We start from the raw sequence: 19,003 nt of genomic DNA on the forward strand, positions 1-19,003 counted from the left end.
TTCCAACACTGTCGAAGCTTGGTGACCAGACCATCATGCGTTGTGCAGAACGTTCCACATTCTCTTTGGGACCATTCATAACTTACGTAACGCAAGCATTGACCAAAATTGACTCCCCCTCCCCCCATGTAACAAATTGTCACAAATTTCTTTATCTCCCCTCTCCGGTCGTAACATGGCTGTGAAAATAGACGATTCAACTTCATCATTTTTTGCCGTTGCTTTCAGAGTAACACAGGGAAGTCATCTCGGATCCTTTATTTTACTTCATTATCTTAACGATATTCAAAATAGTATAGAAGTAACTGAATTTTCTTAAGCCGATGACTTCAAATTATTGTACATCATCAAAATCAGGACTGATCAGAAATTTCTCCAATCACAGCCTAATAATTTTACTGCTTGGTGCATAGCAAATCGAATGGTTCTTAATATCTCGAAATTTTCTGTGATAACTTTCTCGAGAAAACGTTCACTTCTATAGCAAAAAAATGCTTTATCTGGGGTAGTTTTTCAAAAGAGAAACTGTGGTGAAGGATCTTGGTGTTGTGCGCTTGTCCGCTTCGAAACGATTTCACGCAAGTTTGTACGCTTCGCACTTCGTAATCTTCCTTGGAATATTATGTTATGTGTATCATTAGGATTCGATGTGATATGATGATGCGAAAAGACGAGGAGGTTTTATGCCTTTGTAGGAGAGAACATTTTATATTCAGCTTAATCGGGTTTTTCCTGCTCCAAATAAATTAAATAAGCGTAAATAATCACGATTCACCATTCTTGCTCGCGAAATATATCAAATGATTAAGAAATATTATTTATAGATTCGTGAACTGGTTCCTAGTGTATTAAACACCAGTTACCATTCATGCTCGTGAAATAGTTAACGTAATTAAAAACTATTATTTATGATTTCGATAACTGATTCATGATTCCTAATAAACAATTCACCGATCGTGCTCGAGAAATAGTTCTCAAAATTAAAAAGTAATATTTATGCATTCGTAATTTGGTGGTTGATTCATGGTTTATTACACGGAAAAAAATCCGTTCATCAATTCATGAAAAAAATCAGAATTTCGTTAACTGAACGATTTACGAAAACCGTGACAAAGTTAATGAAATTATGAATAATAAACCTCGTATTCATGACACAGTTTGTGTTTCCTAAAAACTAGTTCGCTCCGAATATATCTATTGCGGTCCATTCGAATGTTTGGTTGGGTTAGTGTTTCTGTTCCCTGGACATGTTTAGTTTTTGTTATGAATCTTGTTCATAATTTGGGAGCATAAAGCCAACAGTGAAACGATGTTCATGATTTCAGGAGCCTATGCACGCTTTTTGTGATTTCTCATTATACTATTTTATTTGGATTTTTCTTTCAGACTACTGGGATCTATGTTCATGATTTCAGGATGTAAGTCATGAGTAGAGTGAATCACGCTGATGATTCCAGGACCTTTGTAACGATTTTTGATATTTCAATAACGAGTAATGTGATTCGTGTTCACGATTTTAGGAACTTTGTTATGATTTTCATAACTTCTATTCACGTTGTCGTGATAATTCATTAACGAGTAGATTTATGTCTACGTTTATGATTTCAGGATCTTAGTAACGATTTTTGATATTTTTGCCACGAGTTGTGTGATTTATGTTCATGATTTCAGGATTTTATTCACGATTTTCGTAGTTTCTGTCCTAGAGCTAAGTTTCGAATTTGACACGTGTAGTAATGTGACTCATGTTTATATGAGCAGTTTTATCATGGTATTCATAATTTCTCTTCTGCTTATCGCGATCTGTTATTTTTTGGTTACCATCACTTTTAATTGAGAGTAGCGTAACAACATAAACTGTATCATAAAAGACTGACTGATTCGCGGTATTTTGTTCTGCGAACTGTATCAAAAACACGATTTATGGTACTCAGCGCGGTTTTCGATTTCTGTCCGGACATCACACTGAACCTTATCAAATAATAACGATGCTCGAAGTCCTAATAATTTTCTTAAATCAACTGCTCGTACCTATTACTGGTCGCTAGCAGCTGAACATTTGATTAAAAAGTGCATGGAACAAACATGATTGCACGAACAGTACTCAAAGTTTTGTAAAATAGTTAATGTGAAAATTGCATTACCATGTTGCAAGAAATTAAAAATAATTCGGCGTATGTTTTAAATTTCACAAGCACGCAAAATCGTAAATCATGTACTGGGAATCATAAACACGAATACATAAATAATATTTGATGAACTTGTGAAATATTTCTCGAGCACGAATGGTAAATCGCGACTCTTACTAAAATTCGTGAAGCAGTTCATAAATACATGAATAACACTTTACGGTCACCTACTTCTAGAGCTCCTAGCACCGACCCTTTCTGGCGAGAGCCGGTATTGCGCTACTGATCACCCATATTTGATATTTTTTTTAAATATTCAAGAAAGATGTTTTGAGGTTTATAGTCCACTAACTAATTTCAAAGTTGGAAAGCGTAAATAGCTTCATTCCACTCGTGATTTTCAAAATTTTAAAATTTTTGCTTTATTTCTCTGCTTTGTAATATTATGCGTACTTGGACCGAGTAGGGGAGAGTGGGGATAGATGAACCATGGGGATAGGCGAACCACTAAGGATATTAAGTAGCATTTTACCAATTTTAGTGCAAACCTTATGCGTTTTGGTAGCTATGTCGCTAAGGTAACCTCACACGAATTTGCGATAGCGTCTTGTGTTTGTTTTCGCTTTTACAGATAGTCAAAAGTCTACAATTTAAAAGTTGCCTCAATTGAGACTCGCGTTTTTTTTTGGCAAAAGTTTATTGTGTCCCTTCTGTGCGACTAAACATCATAAAGCTTTTCGTTATTGTAAGTAGGTGCAAAATATGTTATTTATATGAAGAAATTTTGCAAAGGTAAATATTTCCTGCCAGCTTAATATTAATTCAAATTTACTTATCGCATGTGGGGATACATGAACCACTTTTAAGTTCGGATTTTTGTATTTTTTTTTTGTAGAGGGTTGTCCAAATAAACGCTAAACGCGAACAGGCTTGACTATGAGTGTAACTATGAAGTCTGCGCTAGTTTACAATTTTGAAAAGAGACATAGAGTTCGTCGAGCACGTAAAATACACAATATATTTTGTACCCTACTTTAAGTCGTTTCGTCAGAAGCATAAAAAGGACGAGAAGAGTAATTGGAAGCTGTTTTCGGACAACAACAGACAGAATTGACTGCTTATCTTTGTCATTGTTTAGGAATAAGATTTGGATTAAGCAGTGTAGATACTCCTTTTAGAGACTACGTTACATTACCACCGACTCACCATAAATAAAATTGATCAAAGAAAAACACGATGGGAGAAAGGGAAGAACACAAAAATACTAAAAACAAAAACAAATCATTTGTGATGTGGATTTTATACTACAAACATAAACATGATTTTTTTTGCGCAAAGACTGAATTAACGAGCTTTTTTCGTATGGTTCTATGTGTTTTTATGATAGTCTGGATAATGGTTCAAATATCCTCAAAGAGTATCCCCACCCGTGGAGATACTTGAGCCAATTGACATACTTTACAAAAATACGTATAATTTTGATAACACGTTACTTTTGTTTACCAATGGTATTGCATATAACAAAGCAATGTTTGTTCTTTCATATTCATGCATATGTAATATTTTATCGCAAAAGATCTAATACATATAAAAATTAACAAAAAAGCGGTTCATCTCTCCCCAAACTCTCCTAAATGATACGGGAGTTTTGATGCAAAAAATTATTCAGAATCATACTATGTGCATGAAAATTAGTTTCGGTTGTACTCATGGAATAAAATAAAAATATACCGTAAAGGTAGTAAATTATGTCGTTAAATAAAAATTGAAAATAAATAAATTCCATAATATAAATAATACAGTAGGGTAAATGTACTATAATTCGCCCCCCTAAAGCATTTGTTTGCGGAAAAACTTTGAATTTCAACAATTTTGAATTGCTCTAGCTAATTTTATTTTATCATTCTCATCACGTATCATATAATATCCAATAATACTGAATAAAAGTGATTTAAAACAATAAATTAACGAAAAAATAACATAATTCTAAATCAAGACGTGTTTCAATTTTCGTCCCCCTAAATTTAATCTTCGCCACCCTCTTGCTCTATTCTTTCGCCCCCGTGCGCCCACGCACAATTTCACGACTTTTATCATGCTACAATATCACAGAATTGGTAATCGAGAAAAGATTAGACAAATCCTGATTATATTTTCAAAAACTAACTATTAAACAAATAATACGTTAACTTACAAGCTCTTGTATTTATAGTCTTGTTATGTTGTGTTGCGAAACGAGCGAGAAGCACTCCAAGTCCGTTCGTTCGCGAGCGTGTACGAATAGCATGCCTAGCGCTCTTTATCGTTCGCGCCCGGGTTAAGTAAAATCTCGAGCGGGAATGCTCGCGAGAAACCCAAGCTTTCATCTAGTATGTAGGGCATATCCAGGAAGCTTTTCTTGCAAAGTCTCGTGTGCTTTGTTATCTCGCAAGCGAGAAATGCGTTGAAGAGCACACGCGAGTGTGGATGCACGAAGAGCATGGACTACTAATGGCGTTTTCGTTTTTTTCTTGGTGCTACAATGGTGTAGTGCAAAGAAAGAGATAGACTGATTACACCCAAGTTTGAATGAGTGTAGCACCGACTACACCGGTGTAGTGCACTGTCAAAAACGAATATGCCATAAGAGTGTTCTCGATATTTCGCGCGAACAAGGAAGGCGATGTACGCGCCAACGAACGAGAATAGCAACGTGCAAAAACGAACAAACCATTCGTTAACTAAATGGCACTACTAGAAAAATACTCTAAATGCTAGAAAAATCAAGACACCCCAAGGCTTCTCACTACATTTTCGTATTTGCACAGGATTAAAAATTTATTTGCTTCCGGTTTTGCAGCAGATGCAATGGATACATAAATTAATATGTCAAGCATATGTTTTAAAAATCATTTTGGAATTATCAACTGATATTCTTTATGTAAATCATGAATGAAACAGATATATTTTTTGGTAGTTGACTTGGAGCAACAATTTCAATTTCGTTCAAATATTTCGAATATGCCCAAAATGACTACAGATGCTGACTTAAATTAAAAGGATATATGTGTACATCCAAAAATCGAAACAATAACTATTCTTTTATCGTTCTTATCATTATACGCCAACATACTCCATGTGCAATGGAATTCCCAATACACATGAGACAATTATACGTAGAGCGGCAGTATAAAGTTCTTAAGAATGTTTACCCAAATTATTATAAATATCCAAGCAGTAGAACCAACATTATAGCGTATTCACTATTCCCTAATGAGGTCCCGGGTATATACTAGAAACTTTGCACGTGATTATCTCGAAATCATGTTTTTCCAAAAACGTCTTTGCTGTGACTACGACTGCCGAAAATGTTTTCAACCGATGTCAAATTTCTTTTTTTAATTGTTTATAATTTAACTGTCGTGTCCTTGAATGATTCCATTTTTTGTCAAAGTTTTCATATCAATGTTATGAATTTCTTAAAAAAAATTCTCAGTGATAATAGAAAAATAGTGGATATTTTGGAAAAATCGTACCCGTTCGCAAAAATAAAAAAATTACAATGTATAGTTCAAGGACACCATGATTATTTTTGTTTTTATGTTTTCAATTGAGCTGTTATACAGCAATCGTAGTCACGGTAAATCTCTTAGAGAAAAACGCGCTTTTGTGGAAATGGTTATAACTTCGACAATTAGGGTGGATGTAAGGAAAACTTCTGCTAAAAATCAATGAATAGACCTATGGGCAATGTTAATGCATTAAACGAAAGCTTTCAATTCCTACTTCATAGGAAAAATATAAAGATGTACTAATAGTGGTGCAATCGCTAATTTCTGGTCCTATTGTTGCAAATCCCATTGATTTCTTATGGGACTTGCAGCTATAGGTACACTATATCAACTATAGGTGCAGGGTAGCACCTATTTAAAATTCAAAGAACATTTTTTTTTCAACAGTTTTTTGAGCAAATTTCAAGGATAACAGTTTTATTGTTGCATAATTTTAGTGCGATGAATCGATAAAAAAATATTTGTTGATGGTTGGTACCTTAGCTAGGCGTATAACCCACTACTGAAACTATTGGTACACCTCAACTATAGGAGCATCCACCCTATTAATATTTAATCATGTTCACAAGTGGGTTTTGCAAATTAGACATTGTACTACGCTAAACGTATAATAAGTATTTGATATAAATATGGCTATATACCTTCATAAAATTTCAAATTTTTTCCCTTTTGTCCTGCACCTTAATATATAAAACCCCTTAATCACAGACAGAAACTCCGTTGTATATGTTTTCAATAAGGCTTTCCAAACGAATTAATTTTTGGCTTTTTTCTCTTTAAACTATTAAAAAAATGTAAGGAGAGGTTGTATTTTGATAGGTTTTGTCTTCCTTACAGAGAGAGCCTAGAAACCTGCTCGGTGCTGTTTAGAATCGCATTCGTAAAACACCAAACATTACGTTTGTAAAAGGTTTTCTAATTATTATTGATATAATTTAATTGAATTGTTAATAACATATTTTAGAAATCGAAAATAACTGCGCTGGATTCAAAGATAGATTGCAGAATCTGATTATCTTCACTGCAACTGAATAGGTAGAGAACAGTCTTGGGGCGCTCTTATTTTTCCAGTATATAAAAAAGGTACTTTCGTTTAGTTACCAAGTAGTTTATCCGTTTTTACTTGGTTTAGAGATGTTGACCTTAGAAATAGTGAATAGCTCTGTAAATAGCGAAAAGCGAAGCGAAAACAGGTTATGGTATTTTAGAAAATTGTCTATTTTAGCCGTCTATATTACTTTCTAGAACATCAGAAATCGCTTGAAGCTCCATAATCGAAGTTATGATAAAAAAAAACTGTTTTTGAGGGGCCTTTCACAAACAACGCCCTGTATCTCGAAAACCAAGAGTTTCCGAAAGAAATCTTCTTGGTAAGTTTTTGTACAACTTAATTGAAGTGAGTATTTTTCTATCTGAATTGTTGAAGAAAATAAATTTCGTAACTCACTATTAGTCAACGATCCGATGTGATTGAAAGAAAGAGCGTTTTATTTCAAGAAATTTCCTTAAAGACATCACTTAGCTAAAATCAATAGTCTACTTTGGGACCACTGTGGAACGGGGCGAAGATAGAAACCCATACGAAGAAAAGAACGCTATATGGGATTTCGCCAGGGGCGAAGATTAGAATTGAGTTTCATCTTGCGTTAATTTTCGCCACGTTTTAAAATTGTTCAAACTTAATTGAATAAAGGTAATAATCGCGGATGTGCGTTGACATGTATTCCTGCAATGCTGAAAAACATTACTATTGAATATTCAAACGCTTACTCACAACATTTATATAACTTTCCCCACGATAAAAAATTATCACCATTTTTTGTTTTCAGGAAAATAAGTGCTCTACAGGTACTACTTTATTCACGATTAAAAATACGTTATGAAATATTTTTGTTTAAAATAGGGCAGTTTTCACATTCTATTCGACTTGGTTTGTTTTTCAGTAATAGTCGCAAGCGGAGGTCCAGATCGTAAAGCAGATAGAATTATTTGTAATTGTTTTGCAAGGGGGGCGAAAATTAGGGAGGGGGCGAAGAATGATACTTCTACCCTATTCCCAATGCTACCCTATCCTCGAATTCCCATATCGCACGCACGTGTACCCTTGATTACGATATCATTAATGCGCGTCTAGGTCCCGGTAGGGTTTGGTGTTCGTGTGATGCAGTGCAAAACCAACACACTTACCGCACACAATAACGGTAACAACAACGAGTTCAACGAGTGGCATAAAATATGACTATTATTATTATCAACCGCTTTGCCAACAGGCAACATTCGATCCTATCGTGATAAACAGAATCAAGCGATATGGGTGGGCGTGTGCTCGATTGCGTGCGGAGGATGACGGCGTTTATCTATGGTGTTATAATTGCGACCGATAGTAATGTTGATGTGATGTAAATTGATAGATGCATTGGATTATGATGCGAGGATGGCGGGGTAAGTGTTTGCTTTTTTGCGATTGCGAAAGCAATCAGATTTGAACGATGCGTTTTTTGCGATGGTTGTGAAGCTTTGAAAATGCTAATTTCAAAGTAACATTTCTAGCTACGATGCGTTCAAAATTGACAAAACCTGGGAGTCATTCACCTCGAGGAATAAGAAAACGACCGACCATAAAACATGACCAATAGACGGCCCAGAACAAAAAACGAAATTCCTTAAAATTCAATCGTGCCATCTCTGATTCGATTCGTAGTTCCACCAGAAGTGGCTTTTTCAAATTTAAAGCAAATCGGACTAGCTACCGGACCAATAATTTTGAAGTTTATCTGGGATTTTTCGACAATTTACATATAGAAACTCCACTAGCGCGCATTTTCACCGCTAGGTGGCATTGTATACATAAGTTGACCACTAGAAGTAAAAATAACAAAGATGATTATATTGCCTACAACTTTGCCGAAGACTGCAAATCAATTCAATTTCTTCGGGAGAGGTTATTAAACTTTTAGTGAAATGGTGTCTGAGTCAGTTTTGTATGGGGCCTAGCAGCACATAGTGATAAACCAGTAGTCGATTCACGTGAACGTTATTTTTTTGCGAGATCATGGGTGGGTTTAGCTGAAAAATATAGTTGTAAGAATTTTTTTTTTAATTTTTTTATTTTGATTATAGAGGTTTTAATACATTAGGATCACTCGCCTCTTTTCGGGTTAGAGAAATCTGTTATGGAAAAATCTCTAACCCTATGTGCGGGGTTGAGAATCGAACCCAGGTGATCTACGTACAAGGCAATCGATTTACCAACCACGCTATGCCCGTACCCATTTGGAAAAATTGTAGAATAAGATATGAGTCAATTCTTAACTAAAAAATTATAGTCCTAAATTTCTCCGCATAGCCAAAACTAACTTTTAAATGAAAAGAGATATAATGAAGACGTGTAAAAAAATTGCTGCAAAATGCCCGTTCTACCACTTTGTAGAAGGCATCTAATTTCTATTTCTTTCCGGTGAAACGTTAGACTTCGAGCCCTCTAGAGACGAGAGATGACCCACATCATGTATTTAAATTCCTCCAAACATACTATTGAGCTATCATAATTTTGCAAAAAATATAGTTCGTGGGAATCGATTACATGGTGCTACAAGATGAAAAAAAAACTTACTGTAATTTTCAAGTGATCTGATAAAGGTTGTAGGTCTGGTGAAATACAATACAAAACCACGTTTTATCAATTTATTACCAATTTTTTTACCTGGTCGTTTTTCAACCAATTTTCAATTTTTTGGTGTTACAAAAAGAAGAAATGATGAGCTTTCCAGAGGGATTCCGTATTAGGTTACTTTATTAAATACTATGCTATTCTGGAACAACAAAAGAAAGTAACCATTATTTTGCGATTTTTTCATGAAAATTAAGTGAATTGCTTAATATTTTTCTAGCGAAGCGTCCTTGTTTTAATAAAAATAATAGAGAGAACATTCAATTCCGCATCCAACGACCTTTTTGTTATCAAAATCGGTTGAAAATTTGCAGCAAATAATTTTTTCCAATGCACTGCGACGCCCCAATCCCGCAGTTGTTGTATTACAATTTTGTGCTATACGAAAATGGAAGTCGTTTATATTCAATTTCATCACATATGCCATTCAGTACTGATACCATTCAACACGTTTTGACTTTAAACTCGTAATTCTAACAGAGTTGGAATCAAGATTCCCGAGCATATAAAAAGACAAAATAAAGGTATAAATACCTGATCTGACACCGCGTACTTCTTTCAAGTTCAATGAAAAATACGTGTCGCAATAGCACAAGTGGACTCCGTTACCCTGATACTTGGAGAAACTTCTTCTCAACGGCGTTTTGTGAGGAAGATGCGGGTAGAAAAAAACTTATCCTTCCTATCTAACTAAACAATGTAAAACAAACGGATCTGAATTTCAAGGACCAATTTAAACACCCATCAAGGATATATTCTAACGTGCCATTGGTGTAATCTAACAGCAACCTTGCGCTGAAGATCCATCCAAATTCAAAAAATACCTGAATCACAAGCGGCTGCAAAATTTATTGTTATTTTTTCACATTTTTTTCAACTAATAATAGGCACATTTTGCTTTTTTTTTTCCTTTTAGCGATATTCAATTAACAAGACATTACTAAGAAGAGAAACTTATGAAAATTTAGAACCATGGTATTCCAATAAGAGCAAGCATGTGAAATGTACAGATCGGACAACTAGAAGTGGCACAGTCATTGGAAAACAGACTTCAAATCTTACGAACTAATCTTTTGTCTTCTGCTGGTAGGAATTCTAACTTAGACAGAGTCACTACGAATCACTCAAGTCAACCAGCATGTGCCACGGCAAAGGGAGAATGTTCTCTTTTTATCATGAAAACTATGAGAACCGAATGCAGCTACTGTTCAGGTCATAATGACAACTGTAAAAGCAGCGTACAGCACCCCCAAATCAAAAGCCAGTATTATCAGCGAGGAAGCTCATATCAATGATGGTAGGTTTACACTCGTTAGCCATAATTGCAAAGGATATCAATTGCGAGCAGCAAAACAATGCCAGCGATGATGATATAGACGTTAAGGACAACTAGAAAGATGTGAGTTACCCCCAAGATGCAGTAGGGTAGTGCAATTCTTTTGAATGTACAAATTACAATTACAAACAATATTTGAATATATTAATGTACCCACAACATTTTGATTTAATGTAAAAAGCTATACTTAAAAAATAGATCTTGTGCTCTTTTGGTTTATCCCATTATTTTGTTCTCTTAACCATCCGGCAGTCGCACTAGTGCACTAAGTGCACGCTGCTTTGAAAATCTAGCGAAATCGTCTTAGGGTGCTCGTTCAGTGAGCTATTTACGCGACTTCCGGAGGGTTAATAAAAAATAAGATGGCGCTTCGGAAAAAATATGTTTTCCTCTTATTTCGTTGAAAGGCGCAGCAACGCGCGATGGTTATTAGCTAGTTGGCTATAATTATAATTCTCAAAAAACTTATTTCAGGCCCATAGCCAGGATTTTGCTTCGGAAGGGACTTAAACAATTATTGCATAAATGTATTAATTCTGATGACTTGAAATAGACACTGAATGGGATTTTGGAAACAGAAACTAAAAATCCAAAAAACGTGTTCTCTCCAAAAAAAGCAATAGTACATCAACGAATTGTTGACGTTAAATTTGATTATTTATTTACAAGATACAATTTACTCTTGTTACAACAATGAATATTTTAAGAGAAAGTATGTTAAGGCTAACTGAATATGACAATTCTAGACTACACGTTGCCAATGTGTAGAAGGGGCTAAAGCGAAATGAGTAGCAAAATATCCAGAGAACAAGGATAATGTTAAAATTTACTTTAATTCTCAGATGTCAGATCAGATCAGAACAAGTGATTTGTAGTTGCGGAGAGACAGTTCAACTTCTATTTCCTCGATCTGGTATCCTTCAACTATTACCAGCACTGTGACATCACGAGCATGTGCTCAATTTTATATTTTATATTTAAATGACACTATATTTAAGACTGGACCCGATCTGGCGGCTCAGAGTATAAGGGGATGACTAATAAATTGTCATATGTTCGAGCTCCTGCCAGGAAGGATTCTTAGCGATCAATTATTCTGTACGTTCGGAATTTGCATTTGTCTGCGAAATCAAGTTTTTAACACAATATGTTCGGTAATATTATCAGACAGGTGAGAATAAGTGTCGTTTGTCCTTTTAAATATTGAGATTCTTTTACAAATCCTTTTTTTAATTGATACTTTTTATATCATTAAACTTACAAACGAAAAATTTCGCAGACTGATTTTATTGAGAACACCATCAAAATAACTAGACCATATCACACTTACATCCCCTTTGCCGAAGAGGTTTTCTATTAGATTACTCTAATTTTAAATTACTGCATTCATTCGAATCCTGTAAAACTTTCGCAAAAAATTTATCAGCATCAGTTTGTATGGCCAATTTTCTAGTTCCTTCTGGTAGTTAGATTTGTTATGATGATTTCAGTTACACTTTCTAAGTCAATTTATCAATTCGCTAAACAAATATATTGACACTAATCTGTCTGCTTAGTAGTTTGATAATCCTGATGTTTTTCCACAATCACCATTAAGATTAGAAGAGGTGTTGTTTTATTCAAACCGAAAAGAAAGGATCAGAGCGCAATTCCGAAACACTCCTAGAGAAAAGATAGCAGAGGTGATCTTGCGAAGATTCCAAACGATTGATTTTATTTCCTTACACTAATAATTCCTTTAAATGGTGATTTGACATAAGTGCCTATACAATATTTAAGATTTTTTGGTGGTATCCAACGGGGAAAACTGATCGAAATGGTGAGTGAAGCGGAAGCAATAATGTGAAAAAAAATCCACCCAGAGGCGAGATTCGAACGCGCAACCTTCGAGACTCCGAACCGATGCGCTAACCCTATCCATCCATAACATATACGAAAATCATATGTTCTTTCTAGGACGTCACCATATCCCACGAATAACATCGGGCCGGAGTCTCGAAGGTAGCGGGTTCGAATCTCGCCTCTGGGGGAATTTTTTTTCACATAATTTCTTTCGCTTCAATCACCATTTCGATCAGTTTTCCCCGTTGGATATCACCAAAAAATTCTTTATTTCCTTTCTTTTCTTCGTGATGCGTGATCATCTTTCCACCACGAACAAAAAAAGCATGAAAGATTTCTGCATATTGAAGACATGCAATCGAAACGTCCCAATGTATTAATTTGTAAATCCAACCAGTCACTACATTTTGGGCGCCCTCTGTGATTACCTTTCGATGTCTGTTCGCTATCACGTTGTTTTCAAAATTATTTGAACATCAATTGGAAGCCATAGAAAGCGACTAAAATGCTAAATTAAGATAATAATGAAAGATTGACTTATACGTGACTTCACAGCAATTGACATCCGATAGAAAGAAAGAACAAAATCACGGCTGTTAATCCTATTGCTACTGTCTTCATATCAGAATAATTAGTAATATACTAACGTATTTAATTCGCGGGTAAAAGAACTCATATCTCAGATAAGGCGTTGTGTTAACATTTTTTGCTCTGTTTACTCTGTTTGTTTACGTTTTGTTGTTTTATTGTACGACTGTTAAAATGTAACGTCATGCTTTGCCGTATTAACAGTGTTTTAATACAGAATGCATGCCTCGTATAAAAATGAAATCGAGCGTTGATAAAAATACTATTGAGCTAAAATGATACGAAAACAAAAACTGTGTTCTCGGCTATAGCTTTCACAGAAAACTGAAATATTTTTTAGCTTGCACTTGAAATTGTTCCCAATTGAAAAACTTTATTCTGCTCAATATCTAGCATAATATCTGAGTTTGTTATTCAACGAATATTGATGGTTACCTGGTAGTTCTTGTGCGAGCTACTAACCATTGCGGGCTGCGACTTGTTTTCGAGGAGGGGAAATATTATTTCTAGGTAACTGCGTTTTGAGGGTGGTTCATTTCCTTCATGATCGTAAACCTCTGATTTCTCTCTTGTTTTTTGCCTTTACGGGCTACGAGTATGAGCTTACTCGATGATGGTGCTGGCTCTTGATTATGAGGTACTTGACGCAGTTTTTTCCGTTGGAAATTGTTTGTGGTTCAGGTAATGGAATTGAAGACTGCGGATGTGTAATGAATTCTCTGTGTACTATCAGTACTATCGTATTATGTTTTTACAGGGCCAGGAAAGAAGAAATGGGTCGATAGACCCAGATTCTCACCAAGAAAACACTAGTTTATATACCTATATGTGTTCTTTGTGGTGGATTCCATTTCATCCAAATGCTACATGAATCTCTTAATAACCACCGTCTATTTAAATGGTATCAGATCTTGTAGCCGATAATCCCTTCGTCCATATATATGATCTAAATCAGCGCTTCTCAAACTTTATCGTATCATGGACCCCTCCAAAATCACTCTTGGTCGTTGCGGACCCCATGCTTTAACATCGATTTTTATTTATATTTTTGTTATATTTGACTCGACTCAATGCATTAGCATAACTGAGCCGTGAAGCTTTTATGTTTTACATTATGTAACAATTAAAGAATAAAACAAAGTTACTGCGAACAGAAAGGTCTTGTGGATGCAGCTTGCTGTGTCGTGTTGAGTACTTTTTTTGGGTCGGTCTGTGTTATAACTTGGGAGTTTGCCAAGTTGCCTTCTCTCGTGTTATCGTTTACGTCCATGTCTTCATCGGAACAGCTTTAATGATGTTCGAAGTCAGAAGCTCTTATTTGTTTCTTGATCATAAGGGTAGCTGTTGTTCATCCATCTTTATCGGCACTTATTGTGCTGGTTATTGGTTTGGAGATACTGGACAAACCGTTATTTCGTTGTGAGTACAGGGATGTTTTATCAAATGTTAAAAATCAACTGTTGAAGGCTGTTTTTTGTATTGATTGTAGTAGGTTAATTTTTCTTAGCGACCATCAAATTCCGTAATGTGCCGTCTGGTTACAGACCTGGCATGTAGAAATCTGACCAGTGAAGGTGTACAGCGTTATTTACCAACATTTTAACAACATGACGCCGTTGGAAATGCCACTGAACAATTTTCTTCCGGTATCGTTTGTATCGGATTTCTCTTCTCCGTATTTCGACATAAATATTTTAATGTTTCTGGTCTAATTTACGGCACTAGATCGTGTAGGCGCACTTCAATTTTATTGTCATCCATATATACATGATCTTGGTTTAAACGTTGTCATAATCGACGCTGTGTTGCATGTTGTTCTTCGCAATGAAGTTTTCTGCCTGGGTTAATATTTTAAAAGTTATCTTTACACAGTTTCTTACGTGATGTAAGTGTATGTGTATCACTTGCTTGAGATTAAGATCCGTTTTCTGTTTTAGTAATAGTTCAACGTCATGTACTGTAGGTCAAAGGCGAATTTGTTTAAAGTCAATCGAAATTGTATTTTCTCGTTTTACAGGAACTTTTATTTTAGTCGGCTGGTTAATTTCAATATACAGTCGGTGGCGACGATATAAAACTGTTTGTGAAGATTGATTTTGTTCGCTATCAATATAATATTTTCAGTTTGTACCAGAGAAGCTTGGCATTTCAATATCCTTTCGAACCAGGTTCCCAGAATACCCTGGGATGTGGCTAATTCGGCCAAAAAACCCTCAAAATGTCCTCCAGTGCGATTGTTTTGTAAAATCATGGAGTTTGACATGTCAAAAGGTGGGTTTTATAACCAGTTGGAAAGTAGCCTCTTTGCCGGAGGAACCAGGCTCCCAGAATATCCTGGTGTGTGGCGAAATCAACCAAAAAATCCTCAAAATGTCATCCGGTGAACTTGTTTTGCAAAATGATGAAGTATGACAGGCCGCAAGACGGGTTTTATAACCGGTTGAAAAGTGTCCTCGTTTCCAGGGGAACCAGGTTTCTTGAGTACCCTGTGGTCATTTCGATCAAAAACCAATGCATTTGTTTTACAAAATCTTAAAGTGTTATGTGTCGCAAGACGGATTTGAAAACCGGTATGAATGTTCTTTGTTTTTCGGAAAGGACCTCAGTACTCCCAACAATATATCCGTAACTGTCCCTTCCGGAAAGTTCTTGGTTTCTAAAACTAGACAAATTTTACGATTGTTTCTAAAAAATCGCATCAAGTTTGGTTTGAACGCGGCTGAGTTCCATTATTTTGAAATTCAATATTTTTAATAAAATGGGGGTTGGGGACGTAACCCGATCAGAATGAAATAACAAGATTATATCAGAACACAATTTTTGTATCATATTGTGTTATAAATTAGGTCTCGTTAGTAGTTAAAATAACAAAAATTTATAACAAGTAATAATGCGAGATATAGTTTTGAAATATTTCTGTTATGTATTTCTGATCGGGAAGACGTATTTTCAATCGAATCGTTATTCATAATGTCTAACGCAAATTGTTCTATATCACAATTTTAAATGTTCCACCTCATAAATTTGACTGTAGCACGCTTAACACAATTTTAAACGTTTTTCCATTAACATGAAAATGGAAAACTACTATGGCATGAAATCACTTAACAAAGCCATTGCAAAGTTGTGCAAATTGAATTCCCATTTTATGGGTCGCTTCTCGATGTAAAACCTCTTTTATAGCGAGAAAAGTTGCTCGTTCGGCATTCTACTAGCACTCGGACCCAACAGTACCGACAGCAGTGACAGCCGAGAGCAAAGTGGTGGGCTGAACAAACTACACGACACCTTTTGTCAATGTACAGTAGCATCAAAATTGTTAAATTATTTTTTCCAGTACACACAACTTTTACGTACGTACGTACATGCATCAACCCTCAGTCTCTCCACGCCAACTTTGAAATTAAAGTGCTGCCGAAATGGCTTTTTGTGGAATTGGCTTTTACGGAGTGCGAGACTGCCACAGACACAACAGATAACTCGTCTTATAAAAAGATTAAAACTTCAATTTCACATCATTCGTATAGTCCGAGATCCATTTCGTTGAGCTTGATTGCATCTTGCTTTTCCTGGTGTGTGCTGGTTGCTTGCTAAAGGCGAAGGCAATAAAATAAACCCCCTTTTTGGTATCAATTTTTCAATCGATTTGTATTTTATTGTAACGGGAATTTTATCTTTTTTACCCAGACGTTCTGAAACACGATAACTCCTACAGATTGCATACCCATTCAATATTGATATTATATTTTCAAGAACAGAAAACTCCGCTTCAAATTGCTACTTAACAAAGGAAAATTCCCGCTTCCTTGTTATAGTAGGTATTTCTTGAAGTCTGATCCCAGTAACCTCGGTTCATTCTAATTAACTCCAGGCACTGCCAACATTTTCCCCAACAATCTATCCTGGTGACCTGGTTTAGAGAAAAAAATGGTAAATCCATCTTCGACGCTGCTTGCGATACAAATTGAAAACAGAACGAAGAGCGACATGTCCTTCCACAACCCACACCCTGTTCGCTTGAACCTGTTGCGACTCAACGATGGCCGATGGAAAACATTTCTCTCGCCTTCATCATCGTTCGATGAATTAAATTTCACGTAACCTAATTAAACTTTGCTTCCGCCCACCCTTAGGATAGTTCTGCTTAATTAGAGTGAATCCTTGTGCCCGTGTTGCGTCATAGAATTACTCCTCGAGCCAAGTAAGAGCGTACACCTATACATGCAAGAATGAAAAGGAACCATAAACGAGCTACACTTACCCTGAGTGGTGCATTCGCCTTCCGAGCCGTACAGATCAACGACACCCTTGTCGACTTTGATACCGGCCAGGATGCCCTTCTTCTTCAGCAGGGCAGCCAACGAGGTACCGTCGTCGGCCTTCTGGTACAGCGTCTCGTGGAACAGGATGACACCGGAAACGTTCTCCGCAATGCGGTCGTCGGCTGTGAACAGCAGCTGACGGTACTGGCGGCGGTTGTCCTCGTTGTTCTCGACACCGATGTCCTGCGGGTGATGGTGGAATGTGTAGATGCGTTGAGATTTACGGTAATTGTTTTAAGTTAAATTTTACGTTTCGTTTCATGTAGCCCATAATCGCATGTTTGTCCCTATCCACAGTAGAGCTGACTTGCGATTATAGGCAGTGAAAAGATACATGTGACAGATTCTAGTTGGGGATTAAACTATGCTTAAAAGCAGGGGTAATAAATCGTGACAAATCATTTTCTTAACTTATGGCCAAATACTATATATTTGGAGACTTTTGAGAATTTTTGGTGTAACAAATTAAATCGGCGTGTTTGTTGTACAATAAGTCACCATTTGTAAATTACGTAAGGCTAGAATTGCCGCAAATTGATTCCCCCTGCCTCCATTTAACATATTGTTTTTTTTTTAAATTCATTTCGTTTATTTGATAGGCACAAATGCGTTAGCTTGGCGGTGCCAAATTCTTTTGTTTTTATATTTTGGATATTTTAAAACTAGGAGGTTACAATGTTGAAATATTTTTTTTAAAAGAGAAAAATTTTACAGCTATCTTAAGACTAGAAATATGATTCTATATACAAGAGAGGGGGCAAAAGTTAACATATTGTGACAAATTTCTTTATACCCCCCTCCTAGTACCTAACAAATTCTTTAAAAAAATTAAAAACTCTTTGACATACAGTCATTTACTGTTGGTTTGTTACTAAAAGAGAAAATTGATCTTAATCTCAAGGAAGAGACATGTATACAGTTACATCACGTGAGAAACTGTGTATAGATAATGTTTAAAAGTTTAGCCCAGGTAGAAAACTTCATTGCGAAGAACAACATGTAACATAAAATCAAATACATACGGTAAAAAGATCCTGGTGCATGCTGCGCATTAGACTAGAACATATTAAAAGATTAATGTCAAAATACGGAGAAGTGAAATTCGTAGAAGTGGGATCCGTTACTTGAGGAAAAAATTTCGGGGTCATTCCTAACGGTGTTCGCGTTGCTAAATTGCGGCTAGTAAATAACGCTGTGCACCTACCCTGGTCAGATTCCTATGCCCCAGTTTTGTAACCAGACGGCACATTACGGCAAATCAATTGGCCAATGAATAACTTTGTATATCGAAACTAACTTCCCGTCCTGACAACGAAATAATAACCATTAGTCTAATTTCTCCAAATCAACAACCAGCACAATAAATGCGGACAAACACGGATTTACGACAGCGACTCGTAAGAGCAAGAAACAAATAAGAACTTCGAACATATTGAAAGTTGTACCGATCCAGACATAAACGTGACTAATTACGCAAGAGAAGGCAACTCGGTTGACTTCCAACTTGTGAACAACACAGCTATTGCGCGCAGAAAAGGGTTCTCAATAATTTTACTCTCAGTAGG

At 35.9% G+C, this 19,003-nt stretch overlaps 1 protein-coding gene across 3 annotated transcripts in view; it reads right to left on the reverse strand.

Moving 5' to 3' along the window:
- LOC131684464 (fructose-bisphosphate aldolase) overlaps window positions 1-19,003 on the reverse strand; it is a 110,278-nt gene that overhangs the window by 68,059 nt on the left and 23,216 nt on the right. For all 3 annotated transcript variants that reach the window (XM_058967372.1, XM_058967370.1, XM_058967371.1), the window contains exon 3: window positions 17,378-17,621. In XM_058967372.1, coding sequence (XP_058823355.1) covers window positions 17,378-17,621 — 244 coding nt within the window. The remainder of the gene's footprint in view (window positions 1-17,377; window positions 17,622-19,003) is intronic.

The sequence above is a fragment of the Topomyia yanbarensis genome, chromosome 2 (genome assembly GCF_030247195.1).
Source record: "Topomyia yanbarensis strain Yona2022 chromosome 2, ASM3024719v1, whole genome shotgun sequence".
NCBI lineage: Eukaryota > Metazoa > Arthropoda > Insecta > Diptera > Culicidae > Topomyia > Topomyia yanbarensis.